This window comes from Lotus japonicus, chromosome 5 (genome assembly GCF_012489685.1).
Source record: "Lotus japonicus ecotype B-129 chromosome 5, LjGifu_v1.2".
In the NCBI taxonomy this organism is placed as follows: Eukaryota; Viridiplantae; Streptophyta; class Magnoliopsida; order Fabales; family Fabaceae; genus Lotus; species Lotus japonicus.
In genome coordinates, this window is record NC_080045.1 from 3,473,666 (window position 1) to 3,490,744 (window position 17,079).

At 36.6% G+C, this 17,079-nt stretch overlaps 1 protein-coding gene and 1 long non-coding RNA gene across 2 annotated transcripts; both read left to right on the forward strand.

The window, feature by feature from the left end:
* The first annotated feature begins 3,154 nt into the window (after positions 1-3,154).
* On the forward strand, positions 3,155-4,741 carry LOC130717463 (protein FAR1-RELATED SEQUENCE 5-like). Its single transcript, XM_057567693.1, has 3 exons — positions 3,155-3,500; positions 3,604-3,952; positions 4,093-4,741. Exons 1-3 carry the CDS (start codon positions 3,155-3,157, stop codon positions 4,739-4,741), a joined length of 1,344 nt encoding a protein of 447 aa, XP_057423676.1.
* A 991-nt stretch (positions 4,742-5,732) lies between these two features.
* LOC130721317 (uncharacterized) lies at positions 5,733-6,577 on the forward strand. The gene is made up of 3 exons (XR_009013408.1): positions 5,733-5,822; positions 5,919-6,029; positions 6,118-6,577. It is a non-coding gene; the product is annotated as an uncharacterized LOC130721317 (long non-coding RNA).
* The last annotated feature ends 10,502 nt before the right edge of the window (positions 6,578-17,079 follow it).

Genomic DNA, 17,079 nt, shown 5'->3' on the forward strand with positions numbered 1-17,079 from the left:
TGATACATTTGCACTAATTTTCTCTTCCATTTCATGTATATCTCATTTTACCATTATGTTCACGTAGTGAAAATAATGTAGGGGCCAACTCTTGTACCCTCTGAAATTAGGGTTCTTAACCTAGATGTCTCTCTTAGTATTCAAGCGAAGATGCTTATTACAATGAAGTCTTTCCCTTTAACTCTAACCCTAATTCACGACCTCCCTCCTACACGTGGCTAGTATAAGTTACGTTTTACATATGAAAAGTGATGATCCTAGCTCTACACATGTCAGGTCTGGGACTCAATATTGAGAGCGGACAATTCATATGTGAATTCCTGGGAGGACTTTTAAGTCTCTAAGTCCTCTAGTCGCGCAACCTTCTCATGGTCGTCCGAAGGTTATAATTGCCACTTGTCGCCCAATACTTTTCAGCATATCTTTCCTCTACTAGGTCCTAAATAGAGGCAATTCATAGATTGGGTCACCTTAATCGGCGAACCAACTTGGGCGACCCTAGTAGGCTGGGTAACCTCTCTCTAGTTCACATTATTTTCTTTTTCTATCACACAACTCATCATATTTCTCATTCTTCTCTTCACATCTCTCTAGTGTGAGTGGAGTTCTTTTGGTCTAGCAAATGTATCATCCACAAAAGTCAATCATGTTCGAGTCGGAAAACATCTACATCCTGGTGGAGCTAGACGGCTAGGTTTCCCGATGAATTTTTTTAATCCAACGACTTAACACATTATTTAAAGAAAATCAGACACATATCACTTAAATTAATATTAGTTGGTGATTGCGGTGGATTCGGATTCTATAGAGAATTTTTTCTTTGTCAAAATGACATTTGGAAGAGAATTTAGAGAGACAGCTAGCTAAAGACTACATAAAGTTGCGCTGGCACCTGTTTACTGGAAGACTTGCCAAAAGACTATAAAATATTAAAATTAAAGAAATATATGTTCCACATCTCAAGCCCTAAATTCAGCAATAGGCTGAGCTATGCAGTCTTTTATATATGTTAGACTATTTTTAATTTGTATCAAATCTGAAATGTTGCATTTATTAATGCATGCGTGTCCAGGGCAACTTCTGAATCTGGTCGATCCAGTGCCAAGATAACAAAAAATATATAGTTTGGATCAATTAATCAATTTCGTTTGAAATTTTAAACTTAGCTCATGAAAGCTCTATTTGTTTCAGAGTTGGAACCTTAGTTAAGTGAAAGGAAGGCCAGAACTCAGTCTAATTTTAGTGTCTCAATGTCTCTTCAGACTTCTCTATTATCCTAAAAAATAAACAGCCACAAAGTTGTAGGATGAATATAACAAAAACGCTTCGATATATATATATATATATATATATATAAATATATATATATATAAAAGAGATATACACAGTAATGGTAACTCAGAAGACTTAAACCAGCAAAGATGAGTTATGATATATACACACCTTCATCCCTTTTCCATCTTCATTTTTTATTTATTTATCTTTTTTTTATCAATCAAATCATCTATCAAATCTTCACTTTCTCTTTCATTTATTTATATCTCTCTCTTCTTCCACCTTTTCACACCTCAAAAATGAGGTGTGAATATATAATTATTCAGCATTGAAACTTTTTTTTTTACATCGAAAATCTAAACAAGAAACTAAACAACTAAGGAATTAACAAAGAATCATGCAACAGAAGAGCTTGAAGCTCCTCATGAGGCGCCTCAAGCACTGTATCTCTATTGAAAATCTTTTATAAGATACTTTCAAACTTATGTTCCCTGATTGCAGAATTTCTTAAAAATTTAAGTTACAATTCAATTTCACTTATTCTGTGGTTATTTCACACACACGTCCGCATGCACGTACAGTAAAAGAGCATGTGCAAACTCCTTATCTTTTTGGCAGACAAGACAAGTAGAGTTCCTTAGTATAATTTTGCTTGCTAGAAGTTTTGACAAAGTACTGTCCATCCTTCATAAAAGGTCAAATTTGATGGTCTGTATCTTCATTCCCATTTGATAGGTGCTTGGAATGCTTTAATGGTATACTCTTTAGGGAGAATTTCCATTATCTTCTGTGTTTCAACTCTCAAGTGTTCAACTTTTATATCTTCCATGTGCTTGATGAGTTGGATCTATCGTTCTTTAACACTTTCCCAAACCATAGCCATTTTTTTTTGGGTCAAAAAACCACACACATTAGTCATTCCATTTATTGATAGTCTTCAATCCACCTACCATTTATTTTTGGTAAGTAGTAAAATATCCACCTCCATTGTTATCAATTTTTTTTCAATAATGTTATCTTCACACCTCTCTTTGAGGTGGAGAGAGGTGGAATGAAGAGAGAGATGTGAAGAAAAGAAAAAGTAAGAGAGAAAAAATATTATAGGCAATTTATGTGGTGCCCGCAACTTTTTTATGGGTAGCGTACAGGAATTGCTTGGACCAATAACATTATTTCTTTTGTTTCGATTTTTTTAAATCCGAAATAATAGCAGTAGCCTTTCGTAAATCATGAATTTACCCCCTAACTTCATTTATTTATAAGTTGGTCCCTTAGCTAAGGTAAAAGAAAACAAAAGCTAAGTTAAAAAGATCTTGGAGGTAATTTACATTCTGGGTAATTTACATTCTGGGTTCGTGAAAGATTAGATTAGGGTTCATGAGATAGGTTTTGTTCCTGAAGTCACCTAGATTGATTTCCTGATTTCATTTCAACTATTTGAACTGTCGTCTTCGGTAGCCTTTGGTTTGTGTGATTTCGAGGGTTTCACAGGTGATTCTTCTTCGACTGTGCTTTCACTGATGAATTTGGTTGTGCTCGTCTGTGTCGCTGTAAGATTTTGATACGGGTGTTTCGACTTGTACACCACTCTATTGAGCAGGGATCGAAGTTGCGGCTACCTGAACTGGTATGATTTTTAATTATTTTTACCCTAAGTATGGTTTTATTAGGTAGCAATGTCTTGAATCCTCGGTTTTGATTTTATTTCAGAGTTGGGAAAATGAATGATTCTTCAGGAGATAACTGGCTTAATCCGTTTGATGACGAGCTTTATATCATCGATGAGGATGATAGTCTGAATTCTAGCCCTGCCAACGGTTTGAAGCAGGGTGTGAATGAAGGGGATAATGATGGGGGAAATTTTGTGGATGTGGATGAGATGTTTGAAACTGGAAATGACAGTCAAAAAAACTCTGATGTAGAAGTTAAAGTCATGAAAAGGATTACTGAATTGTCTGCAGACGACATTAGAGGGATGGATTTCTCTTCTGAGGAGGAAGCATGTGAATTCTATTCTAAATATGCTCGTATCCGTGGATTCTCTCCAAGAAAAGATGATGTATACAAGCATGATGATGGCAAGATTATCTCACGACAGGTGGTGTGCAATAGGGCTGGACAAAGGCATCAGAAGCATATGCATAATAGTGGCAGAAGAAAACAACCTAAGCCTATTACTAGAGTGGGTTGCCTTGCTAGAATTCGATTTCGTTGTTTTTCTAGCAGTAAAAGGTGGAAAGTGGTTTTTTTTTTGCGATGAACACAATCACCCATTAACACCATATAAGCATGTTCATTTGATTCCAAAATTCCGGCAATTGAGTGAAGGGGACAAAGCTCAAGCAGAAGGTATGAACCTATTTGGTGTGAGGACCCGCAATATTATGGAGGTGATGATGGGCCAAAAAGGTGGGGCTGAGTCGGTAGGCTTTACCGGCAAGGACTTGGCCAACCACCTAGACAAGCAAAAAAGGAAAAGAGTCAAAGATGGTGATGCAGTTGCGGCGCTGTCCTATTTACAAGGAAAACTTGACAGTGACCCACTATTTTTCTTCAAGTACAACAAATCGGAACAAGGTAATCTCCTTAACTTGCTATGGTGTGATGGAACCAGTAGAATGGATTATAACGTGTTTGGAGATGTGGTTGCCTTTGATAGCACATACAAGAAGAACAAGTATAACAAACCTCTTGTGATTTTTTGTGGATACAACCACCACAACAAACAACTATCTTTGCTGCTGCACTTGTTCATGATGAGAAAACTGAGACTTTCATATGGGTTTTGGAAACCTTGACTGAAGCAATGTTTAACAGGCATCCTAAGGTGGCGGTTACAGATGGAGATCTAGCAATGAAGGAAGCTATTAGAGTTGTGTGGCCGAATACCACGCATCGTCAATGTGCATGGCACATTCACCAGAATGCTTTGAAAAATATTAGAAATCTTGACTTTGCAAATGAATTCAAGTTATTTGTGTACGCTAACTTAAACCCTGACAAGTTTGGAGAGAAGTGGGATAAACTGGTTGAGAAATATGGTATAGCCAACAATCCATGGATTGATACGATGTATGAGACAAGAGCTTCTTGGGCAAGCACCTTCATGCAAGACAAATTTTTTGCCGGTATTAGGACGACATCCTTATGTGAAGGTATTAACTCATTCATAAAGAATTATCTGCATTGCAAGTGTTCCTTGTTGGATTTTCTTTTCAATTTTGAGCGGGCTATGAAGAAATACAGGCACAATGAGTTGGAATCTGATTTTAAGTCTTCTTATGGTGAGCCTGTTATGACAACAGCACTTAGTGGCATTGAGTATGGAGCTGCCAAAATATTAACAATCCATGGATTGATACGATGTATGAGACAAGAGCTTCTTGGGCAAGCACCTTCATGCAAGACAAATTTTTTGCCGGTATTAGGACGACATCCTTATGTGAAGGTATTAACTCATTCATAAAGAATTATCTGCATTGTAAGTGTTCCTTGTTGGATTTTCTTTTCAATTTTGAGCGGGCTATGAAGAAATACAGGCACAATGAGTTGGAATCTGATTTTAAGTCTTCTTATGGTGAGCCTGTTATGACAACAGCACTTAGTGGCATTGAGTATGGAGCTGCCAAAATATTAACAAGGAGCATGTTTTGGGAAGTCAAGGGTCAAATTGAGGATGCCCTGGGGCTAAATGTGGAGCGTTCTGAGGTGGCCAATATTGTGATGATGAAAATGAGAAAAATTAGCAATCGCAGAAAAGAATATATTGTTGTTTATGATAAGAACCAGAAAAAGTTTGTATGTGAATGTGGTTATTTTGAGTTTTATGGCATCCCTTGTTCTCATATAAAAGCTGGGATGAGAAGTGAGTATATTGATGAATTTCCAAGCAATCTAGTTTCTAAGAGGTGGTTGAAAACAGCCAAGTCTGCTCATGTGTATTCAATTTCAGAGCCTAGTATTCATTCACAGAATATGAAATTGTTGCGAAAAGGAGCTATGTCTGCCGCATGCAACTATCTCGCAGAAATAGCATGCGAAAAGGATGATGATTTTTCAAGTGTAATGGAAGACATTTATAAGCTGTTGAGGGATGTTCAGAAGAGTCGCAAACCGGGTTGTACAACAAAGAGTGCAGCCTTTAATGTGGGTGATCCAACTGTTGTACAGGGTAGAGGTGCCCCCAAGAAGACCAGAACTGTCACCAAGAGAAGGCATTGCTCAAATTGCAGGGGTATTGGACACACGATTCGTACGTTCCCGGTTTTGCTTTATCCTGATCAAGTCAATAACAGTGAAACAGGTGAATCTGCAAGTGAAGGAATTGAGGACAGCACAGACGACGAGGTGATTCTGATATTCACCATATTTATTGCCTGGTCTGATCATAATCATGTTGCTTGTGCATTTGGATATATAATTGTTAAAATTGAAATGATTTACAGACAAACGTTGGTAGCGTAGATCGGCAGAATAAGGGGGCTTCGGTGGCAAGTAAACTTAAATCGCAGCAACGGAAGCAGGGAAATGACTCCTCATCCACCCAAGTATGTGTAAATGAAATGCTTGTCATTCATCTTAAATTTTCTTGCATTGTGCTCAAGTTTTCTTTTTAGAGTGATATGTGCTTACAAATTTTGCAGAACAAGCGTTCAAATCAGAACACGGTGTCGACAAAACAAAATAAGCGTAAATCTAAGCAGCGAGAAGTCCCAGTCATGATTCATTCAAGCCAAGTATCTGTGAATGAAGTGGTGAGTATTTTTCATTATCTTCTTGTTTTTAAGTTTACTTAAATGCATCAATGTGTGAGTCTCTGATTCCTGGTCATAACCTGTGCAGACTCAGAGTTCACCGAATAATGCAGGTCGCGGTGATGTGGATAACAACAGAGTTACTTTGTTGCCCCAGCATCCACAGGAAATACCTTTGACCCAAGAATCTGTGAATCAGGTAATTAGGATGGTTGTATAATTTATTTATTTTCCCTTCAGTGGTGTTTACTCAAGTTTCTCATTAAATTGTTTTCTCGTGGACATAATCTGGGTAGGTACAGGTTTATAACATGGAGCCTATTGTACAACAAGTCCACTATCCTGTTGTTCGTGCTTCAGCTGGACTTCCATTTTTGCAACCTACTTATGCCGTGAATATGACTAATGGAGTTCAGGTGTTTCCACAGTTTATACAGCACCAAAACGTCCAGGTTCCTTACCAAGGAGTTCAGATGCAAACTCTATTTCAAGCTGGACCTTCTGGCTTACTCCCGACATTTTCATCGACGTTGGCGGCAGTCGATAGGAGACACAATAGAAATTCAAGTTTAGGAAATAATTGAAAGCATTTCATTTTAATTCAGTTTGATTTTGATATTGGAACAAATTATGTATTTGTGTGAAGGAAAAAAATTATTAAATTATATTTTAAAAACATCTTCTGAAAAAACAATATAAGTGCAGACTTTACAATATGTGAACCACTTATTTCATGCATTTTTTTTGGGTCAGAGTGTTGTTCATCTCACAAAAGGGTCAAGCCCAAAAACCATGAGCCTGTTACAAGTGAGGTTCAAAATAAAATGATCAAACAATAAAATTACAACAACAAAAAAAAAATAGCTGATCACTGATTGCATTAAAGCTGCCTTTGTTCACAATAAGAATTGGCTGAACCCAAAAATTTTTTTGATTTGGCCTTTTGTTGTGAAGACCAGCAATGAAGTTTTTGTTTTTGGTCTGTTAGCCCATTGATCAATATAAACTGCGTTTTAGATCCTTTTATAGTCCCAAAGGTTTTCATTTTGGTCCAGTTAGCACATTTCATCAGTAGAAATCAACTTCAAACATGACAAATTAAACTAGCAAAACGTAAAATTATCGCTAATAATTAAGAACAGTAACAAAGATTATCAGCAATAGCTACCGAAATTGTTCCAAAACGTCACCGAACATGTCGGTGAACATAAAAGTACGGTTACCAAACAGTATAGCTTAGGTTCAAATTATAAATTTCAGCAAAAAAAAAAAAAACATAGCCAGTCCAGTTTCCATCTCCACTCCACCCTAATCAGCAAAGGCAATCATGATGTCCACAATTCTCTGATTCATGTAATGAAACTTGAAAGCACAGACATCCCCTTCTGCAAGCTGATACTTTCTAACGAATTCCCTCCAGCCACTACCAAACTTGCTCTTCGCCTGGCCATGAATGAGTTTGCATTCCACCAGTTTATCATTTAGACCCTCATATGGACCTTTCAGAAACACTGGATCAGATCCAAACTTCTTTAAGTGCTTCCCAATTTTCACAGGTAGGTCCTAAGAAATTGCATAAAACATGGGTTATATGCTTGCTTACATGGTACAAGAATTAAAAATGCTGATGAAAATAAATATAGAAAGAACAGCAAGTTACCAGTTGGCTTCCTTTGGCATGATGGTCTTTGAGGGTAATAGTGAAGGAGGGATTTTCAGATTCATGGTTAAATAGCACAAAGGTGGAGTTGGGAATACGCTTGAAAGGGGGTGTTACTGTAGGTGGTGGAACAGACAGGTATTCACGAAGCTTATTAACATCATCTTCCTCTGTCTTCACGGGCCAGCCATGATATTTGATTTGCTTATGCTTAGAATTGAAAATAACAATCTTAAATCTTGACCTGCCCACACATTTGAAGAGGAACCAGCATACACCAGTGAAACAAAAGACATTGCGTAGCCGTGACCATCCTGTTGTCAAGTACCCTTTTCCATGCAATCTTTCATACCTAACTTTGTGTGTTACACCTAGAGGGTCAGTCAGATACCAAGTGCAGTCCACCCGGTAATTGCCCATCTTGACCAATGTCTCAGGGACTTCTAAGTGAGTCTACAAAGAGGAAATCCAAGTAAGAAATCATCAGACTAAAATATACATGTATGTGTATGAACAGATAGTATCTAGTTAGAATGCAGACTATTACCATAGCTTGTTCATGACATGCAACGAAATCGTGCTCGGGGATCCTTTTTTGACTGGGTGCCATAGTAGAACACAGTACTTGCTTCTATAAACATGTTTGCACAAAAAAACATGAAGTAAATCATATGATTTTCAACACAATGAAGAGGAAAAGTAAGAAAAGAGCACATAATAAATCGTTTACAAGTAGCACATGCATGAAAATCAGGGTAAAGGACAAACACACACAAAGTATTCTATTGGACAGAGATTATTCAATATGATTTTCATCACAATGAAGAGGGAAAGTAAGATAAGAGCAATATATTAGATGTATAACATGCATGAAAAATCAGGGGAAAGGGAGAATGGCAAAATATTCAATCTGACAGTAAGTGAAAAAAGGCAAAGTATTAAATTTGACAGGAAATGAGTTACAATTGGAACTATGTAATTTAAGTAAAAATTTGTCATAAACAAATGTTTGGTAAAAAATGGAAAAGAGACTATCAGTATTGAGAAAGGTGGAAACTTTGAACATGAATATGGCATATACCATAAAGACATAATCAGATGGTCAAAGGTCGTTGTCAGTCTGAACAAAGATGAAAAATTTGTGATGGACCATGGCATATAACTTTAATTAGTTCTTTTGTACTGCAGGCAAAGGTCACTATCATACCGAAGAAGGGTGGAAAATTCGTAATGACAAGTTACATAAAGAAATCAATACCCATTAGAAATAGAACATGCATGAACATCAGGGGGGGAAAGGGAAACGGAAAGCGATTCAATCTGACAAAAACTTGTGAACTCAATGTTTTCCATGCACAACTAAATCGGCGACCCAAATTTCATGAATATCAAAAAGAAATCAGGAATATCAAGTATCAAAATGGAGTGAAAATTCTGTAAAATTGAAAGAATCTTACTAGAGATGAGTGCCTGCAAGCGTCTCAAATGTCCGTGCAAAAAAACCCTAAAATCGCCGTCCACTGCTTGGAAGAATGTCTACCCTCTCGATTTCTCCTATGAGTGGGTTGTGATGGTTTTTTGTTCTTGATAATCGAATAATCGAATAAGCATTGAATGATCGTAACCGATCATATGGGAAATATAAAAAGTTGGTGAAAAAGTTTCTTTTTTACTGAATATATAAATTTTGAGTCTTATAAAAAACAAAAAACAATCACTGTCTAAGTGGTTAATACTACTCTTATTTAGCAATAGGTCCAAGGTTCAAATCTAAACTTGGACAGTTTTTCATTTTTACTAATATGTTAAAATTTTTATATTTAGTTATATAAAAAATAATATATTTTATTTTTTGCGAAAAATCATTTTTTTTGTCATAGATTAATTAACCTTAATCATGGCTGGAACCCTAGAGCATCTAACATAACCTAAGAAGCATTGATTCGTCGTTGCGTGGGACTAATCGTGTTAGGCCAATGAACCGTAAAGCTAACCCTAATAAGTGTTACGCATGACTCGCACTATATCGTTGTGTGAGCCATGCACGAGGGTGAGCGAGCGATTTGGATAGCTTGGTGTGAGCCACTATATCGCGGGAACCCTACATCATCTAACATAACCTAAGAAGCATTGATTCGTCGTTTGGTGGGACTAATCGTGTTAGGCCAATGAACCGTAACGCTAACCCTAATAAGTGTTACGCATGACTCGCACTATATCGTTGTGTGAGCCATGCACGTTGGATAGCTTTGTGTGAGTCACTATATCGCGGGAACCCTAAATCATCTAACATAACCTAAGAAGCATTGATTCGTCGTTCGGTGGGACTAATGGTGTTAGGCCAATGAACCGTAACGCTAACCTAATGCACTATATAGTCTAAATGGTGTTAGGCCATGACTCGTACTGTACTCGTACTATATAGTCTAAATGTCTAATACATTCTAGCACATGAACCCTAATGCATCAAGTGGCGGAACTTGGACAACAGATTTACAGAGTATATACTTAAAGAGTAATGATAAATAAATTGGGTTATATTCAAAATTGTTATACTTAAATGACAATTATAAATAAATAGATGTATATAAAATCTCAAAATTAGTATTTAAAGATAATATTTAGAATTGATATACTTAAATACTAATGATAAATAAATAGATGTAAATAAAATCCCAATAAAAATATTTAAAGTTTCTGTTTAAAATTGTTATACTTGAAGTTTAATGACAAATAATTAGATGTAAACAAAATCCCAAAGTAAATATTTAACGAGATGGAGCAAAATAATACGACAATGTTAAAAAAATAAAAAAGGTTGGGTGGATCGAACCCTACCAAACAAGGTTGAATAAATAGTGTGCAAACCACTGGGACAAGGGAGACGTTATGAATTTATATGGCTTTTATTCTATAAATAGTATGTATCAAAGAAAGAAATTTAACCTAATCATTAAATGATCGTAACAGACCAGTGGGAAAGACGAAAACTTGTTTTCTTGGTTTTTTATAAGTTTTGTTTTAGTAATTGGGACATATAAGTGTTGAGTTGACCGTATAACTAAAAACAATCATTGTCAAAGTGGTTAATGCTACACTTATTTAACCTTAGGTCCAAGGTTCAAACCTAAACTTGGACATTTTTTTTATTTTTACTAATATGTTAACATTTTTAAACTTAGTTATATAAAAAAATAATTTATTTTATTTTTGGCAATTAATATATTTTCTTTTGTCATAGATTAATTAACCTTAATCATGGTGTTACGCTCATGAACTGGAATGGAGAAGATCAAAGGTTTATTTAGTTAACATTTCCAAATATTTATGGAGATTAAATTAACGAATTTTAAAAATAACTCAAATTGGTTGATTGATTATGAGGTTTCTTAAAACTTATTTTTTAATTTTTTAATTTTCCAATGATCCAAAACCAATATGCCTTTGAAGCACTACTGGTAGAATTAATTAAGAGACTATGATGACAAAAATTAAATTATAAGGATGAAGGGGAAAATCAATTGAACACACGTTTCAAAGAAATTTCTTGCAAATTTTACTTGATAAAATTACATGCACTATCGGAGAAGAAAATTTATACAACACATTGATTCAGAAATCCCCATACCCAAAACGCTCCTAAATATGCTCTTGAAGCCCTACACCCTGTGAATATAAGCAATTCGATTCACTGCATTGGTAAAACGGAATCGGAGAAGATCAGAAGCGCATATATCGTTAACATCGCAAAAACTACTCCATCCATCCCCCATCTTAGCAATGCTGGAGTTGGGAAGAAGGTGCATGGAAAATTCCCTCGGATATTCCTGAGGACCGATAAAAATCCACTTGTCAACCCCAACTCCTTTCAGGAACGAAGCACCAGATTTGGGCACGGGCTGCATAAAATAAAAAATATTGAATATGGATTAGAAGACATAAATATCACAAATTCATATATAGCAAAAGATAATCATAAAGAAACTTACAACTTCATTAAAAGAAAAAAACTCTGAAGTGATTTGTGTGTCAAATTCACATTCAAATAACACTTCATGAACAACATTTTGTTGATCAGCAACATCAACTTGCCCACCTTCTTGAATAGAACTCTGCTCATCGTCAGACAAAATAGGAGGCTCAGAAGGAGTAGGAGGGTTATACGAAGGACTCCCATTCGGATCAACTTCACCTGAAAAGCTAAGATCATGATCCATTATAACCGAATAAAATATGATATGGGAAATCCAAACTAAAGAACGGAAGAGTTTATAGAGGGGAAGAATTAAAAGACATGATGGTTGAAGTTCCATGCAAAATGAGATGTTTACACGTGTTCCACTTTTAAACCACCTTTGAAATTAAAATCAAGGAGAAGGAGAAAAAAGCATATGAAGCATTCGTTGAATAGACATTGATATCTGGTCATGTAAGTTGATGTAACAGGTGCAGTTGAAGACGGAAAGGTGGTAAAAAGAAGCAATGATGAAAACAAAATCGCATTGGTCCCCGTGCTGGTTCGTTGGTACTTTCATTATACTAGTTTAAAAAATCCGCGTGGTGGTCCCGTGCTGGTCCCGTGTTCGAGTTCATGTCTCAATTTTTTTTTCCTTTCATTTGTTTTCTTGTTTTATGATTATTGTGTTAAATTATTAGACTTATACCTATTAAATCGAACAGATCACAAAAGTCGATAACTGTCAAAGTGGTTAATGCCACACCAATTTAGCTATGGGTCCAAGGTTCAAATCCAAACTTTGGCAGTTTTATTTTTTATAATTTTTTTTGATAAGCTAACTTTCGCAGTTTTTTAAGTAGGTGACTTAAGGTTGATCTTAAAAAAAAAGTTAAATTAGGATTTGAACGCTCTTACTATATCGTTGTGTGAGCCATGCACGAGGGTGAGCGAGCGATTTGGATAGCTTGGTGTGAGTCACTATATCGCGGGAACCCTACATCATCTAACATAACCTAAGAAGCATTGATTCGTCGTTTGGTGGGACTAATCGTGTTAGGCCAATGAACCGTAACGCTAACCCTAATAAGTGTTACGCATGACTCGCACTATATCGTTGTGTGAGCCATGCACGAGGGTGAGCGAGCGATTTGGATAGCTTGGTGTGAGCCACTATATCGCGGGAACCCTACATCATCTAACATAACCTAAGAAGCATTGATTCGTCGTTTGGTGGGACTAATCGTGTTAGGCCAATGAACCGTAACGCTAACCCTAATAAGTGTTACGCATGACTCGCACTATTTCGTTGTGTGAGCCATGCACGAGGGTGAGCGAGCGATTTGGATAGCTTGGTGTGAGCCACTATATCGCGGGAACCCTACATCATCTAACATAACCTAAGAAGCATTGATTCGTCGTTTGGTGGGACTAATCGTGTTAGGCCAATGAACCGTAACGCTAACCCTAATAAGTGTTACGCATGACTCGCACTATATCGTTGTGTGAGCCATGCACGAGGGTGAGCGAGCGATTTGGATAGCTTGGTGTGAGCCACTATATCGCGGGAACCCTACATCATCTAACATAACCTAAGAAGCATTGATTCGTCGTTGCGTGGGACTAATGGTGTTAGGCCAATGAACCGTAACGCTAACCCTAATATGTGTTACGCATGACTCGCACTATATCGTTGTGTGATCCATGCACGAGGGTGAGCGAGCGATTTGGATAGCTTGGTGTGAGCCACTATATCGCGGGAACCCTACATCATCTAACATAACCTAAGAAGCATTGATTCGTCGTTGCGTGGGACTAATGGTGTTAGGCCAATGAACCGTAACGCTAACCCTAATATGTGTTACGCATGACTCGCACTATATCGTTGTGTGATCCATGCACGAGGGTGAGCGAGCGATTTGGATAGCTTGGTGTGAGCCACTATATCGCGGGAACCCTACATCATCTAACATAACCTAAGAAGCATTGATTCGTCGTTGCGTGGGACTAATGGTGTTAGGCCAATGAACCGTAACGCTAACCCTAATATGTGTTACGCATGACTAGCACTATATCGTTGTGTGATCCATGCACGAGGGTGAGCGAGCGATTTGGATAGCTTGGTGTGAGCCACTATATCGCGGGAACCCTACATCATCTAACATAACTTAATAAGCATTGATTCGTCGTTCGGTGGGACTAATGGTGTTAGGCCAATGAACCGTAACGCTAACCCTAATATGTGAGCGAGCGATTTGGATAGCTTGGTGTTTTGAATAACTTGGAACCATGAAAATAGTTTAAAGGCGTCATTCTAAAAAGAATTGAATTTGCAAAAAAAAAAAATATATATATATATATATATATATATATAAAAAATTAGGTCCTATGTAGGAGTTGAACCCTTAACATGTTATAAATTTTATAAAAATTTGGCCACTGAACCAAGACAAATGTTTGAGTAGAAATTGAATTGAGAATATATATATCTGAGTAAATGGTCTTACTAGCTGTTAAACACAAATTCTCTACCATCTCCATTACGCGCCAGAAGATAGTTTCTTCCTTCCCTTGTTTATCAGCGTTTTCCTACTACAAATCATGACCCAACTAATCCCACTTTTAATAAATGTCAGGGTCAGACATAATGATTCCAGTGGGAAAGAAGAATTTTGCACAGTATTCAAAGGCTGCAGATTGAATCTACACACACGCCTAAAACTCTACTGGCCATTGTGAGGAATTGAAAACGCCATATAAATACCTCAGAGATCATTTTTATGGGTTTTTCACTCTTTCCTCATCCAACCATCAGGATTTCAAAGGCAGGGATTACGAAATTGAGGTTAGCCCCTTTTGGCATTTGATAGGGTTTCTGCATTTTTTTCTCACGAATTTCTCATCCAACCATCAAGCACTCTTGTTCCTGTTTTGACTCTTGTTTTGGCTTATTTATTTTTTAATTAGGTTTTCAGGTTCAATTTTCCCCCAAATTTTCCTGCATATGCTTGATTTGATTTGTAGTTTATCTGATTTCATCACTAAGTAACCATATTGTGCCTTTGTTATAGCTTTGCTCATCCTCTATTTTCGGCTTTGATACTTATTTGCCTATTTACATTTTTTTTTTGAAATGGCCTATTTACAATGTTGCTCTCAACTGCCTTATACACTCATTGCATGCAGTTACTTGAATCAAGTTGCAGTTTATTTTTATGGAATGCTGTGGCGCACACACACACACACACACCGTAACTTGGTTGCAAACCGTTTGGTAACTTCCCCCGTTTTGGCCTATATATAGTGATGTAGTGGTGTATATTCCCTCACGTATTCTATTAACCGAGTGTAAAGGTGCAATTTTCAACTTTTAATAACTGAGTGTTCAAGATAAATATGCATTGTTTGAATTCTGTTTCATCTTCGAATTCAACATGCAATCTGTTTCTTTCTAAGATGCGTGTTTCTTGTTGTAGCATAGATATCGCCTTTTTTGTTTAGTCCATGATTGCTGATGCTATTCCCTTAAATTGTTTCAAACATACTTTTTGTTGGTGACATACTTTAAGTTTATTGTTAAACTGAACAAACAAACCCCTTTTGTTCAAACCCGATTTTGCTTTCTGATGTATACATTGTCTACATTATGATTTGTTTGCAGAAATTATTACTGCCATATTTCACAAGATGCCTCCAAGAGCTATCTGTCCACACATGTGCTATGATCCAGAGGACTTTTCTCTTTGGAAACTTCCTGCTACTGATTTGATCACACTTTCATCACTGGATGCAATCAACACTGCTGCCTATGGCCATATTTACCCAGAAATTGTACAGGAATTTTGGGGGACCGCAAAATTGACTGAAACTGATGGACTGTTAGGGGAGTTTTTTGACTATGTCCTTAACTACAACATGAAGACAATATCAGAAGTGTTAGGGGTTCGAAGTGAAGGAGTACAATACAAAAGAGGGTGGAGGGTTGAGTCTGATGATGATGATATCAGAAGCACTGTTTTTCAAGATGGTAAACTCTCTGCCTCTGAAGCCACGAAGGAAACCAATCTGACACAGGCTGCAAAATTGATTCATGTGTTGATCACACATGTGTACTGCCCGAGGCTCAACTTCCATGACTACGTATATGACAAGGACATTTTCATAATGTACCATATGCTGAAGGGTGTCCGAATAGATCCTGTGCACTTAGTTTATGATCACCTTATAAGTGTGCATGCCAACACTGGACATGCAATTCCATACGACTATCTCATCACAAGGTCTCTGAATGCAATGATGTCTCACCCCTTTCCAGGTTGGAGCCACTTCAATCCCCTGAGAACTGAGGTTATGAACAAGGATATCTTTCTGTGGAACGGTATCACAGTTCCTGATGATGACAATGAAGATGATGAAGATGCTGGTATGGATTCAGAGGATGGGGACGAGTAGGGTTGATGCTGATCTGTTCTGTTGTTGTTTTTAGTATAATTTTAAATTCTGGTATGTAACTTAACAAGTGTTTGGACAAATTTATGTTTCATTTTCCTCTGGTGAGGCAATAGTCAACCAGATGGAAGCTAGCATTGCATGCCCTCAACAATGGTTTTATGTTAGGTTTCAATTTATGATTCGTTTTGTGTGCTAAATTGCTTAATCATTTTGACTATGGTTTTATGATTTTACTTTCATTATAAGTGGTGGTTGTGGTTGTTATAAATTGATTTTTGCAGATAGTGGTTGGGTACTTGGAACTTGGAAGCAAAGTTACAGTTGGCTAAATTGATTTGATGATTTTTCCCAGTTTGATTATATGTACTTATTTTTTTTTTTAAATATAAACTACATACTTAGTTTATTAAATTAAAACGGGTCTAAAAGAAACATACTTAAGTACTGGTTCGTTGGTTGTTCTGTTTAGTTATCCCTATATCCATCCTTGCCTGGGTTCGATTCCATGTTTCTTTTTTTTTTCGTTTTTATGACAAAAAAAAAGAAAAAAAGCTTTGGACATCAGGACATGAGTTGAACCCAAGACTGTATAGTGTATAGATTTGGGTTACAAGAGTTTCCATTGAACTATAATATCCTATTCTATAATATACGTTTTACTATATTTATAAATGAGCCATAACATGAGCATTCATATACGTTCTACACTGGTTCAGTGGTTGGGAAGAACGCATATGTTGTTAAGGGCTAAGGTTCGAATCTAGCCTCAATCCTTTTTTACATTACATTCTTTTCATTTTTAACAGCTAGCCTTAGTTAACTTGCACAAATATTAAAACTTATAGGGTTCCAAACTTTTAAAAGGAAGTTATTTAAAGGTAAAATATATATCCATAAACCAAAAATTGAAAAGAAAAAGTAAATTTTCAAGATTATTAACCTAAATTATAATAAATTTTCAACAACAATATTATCTGAACTAT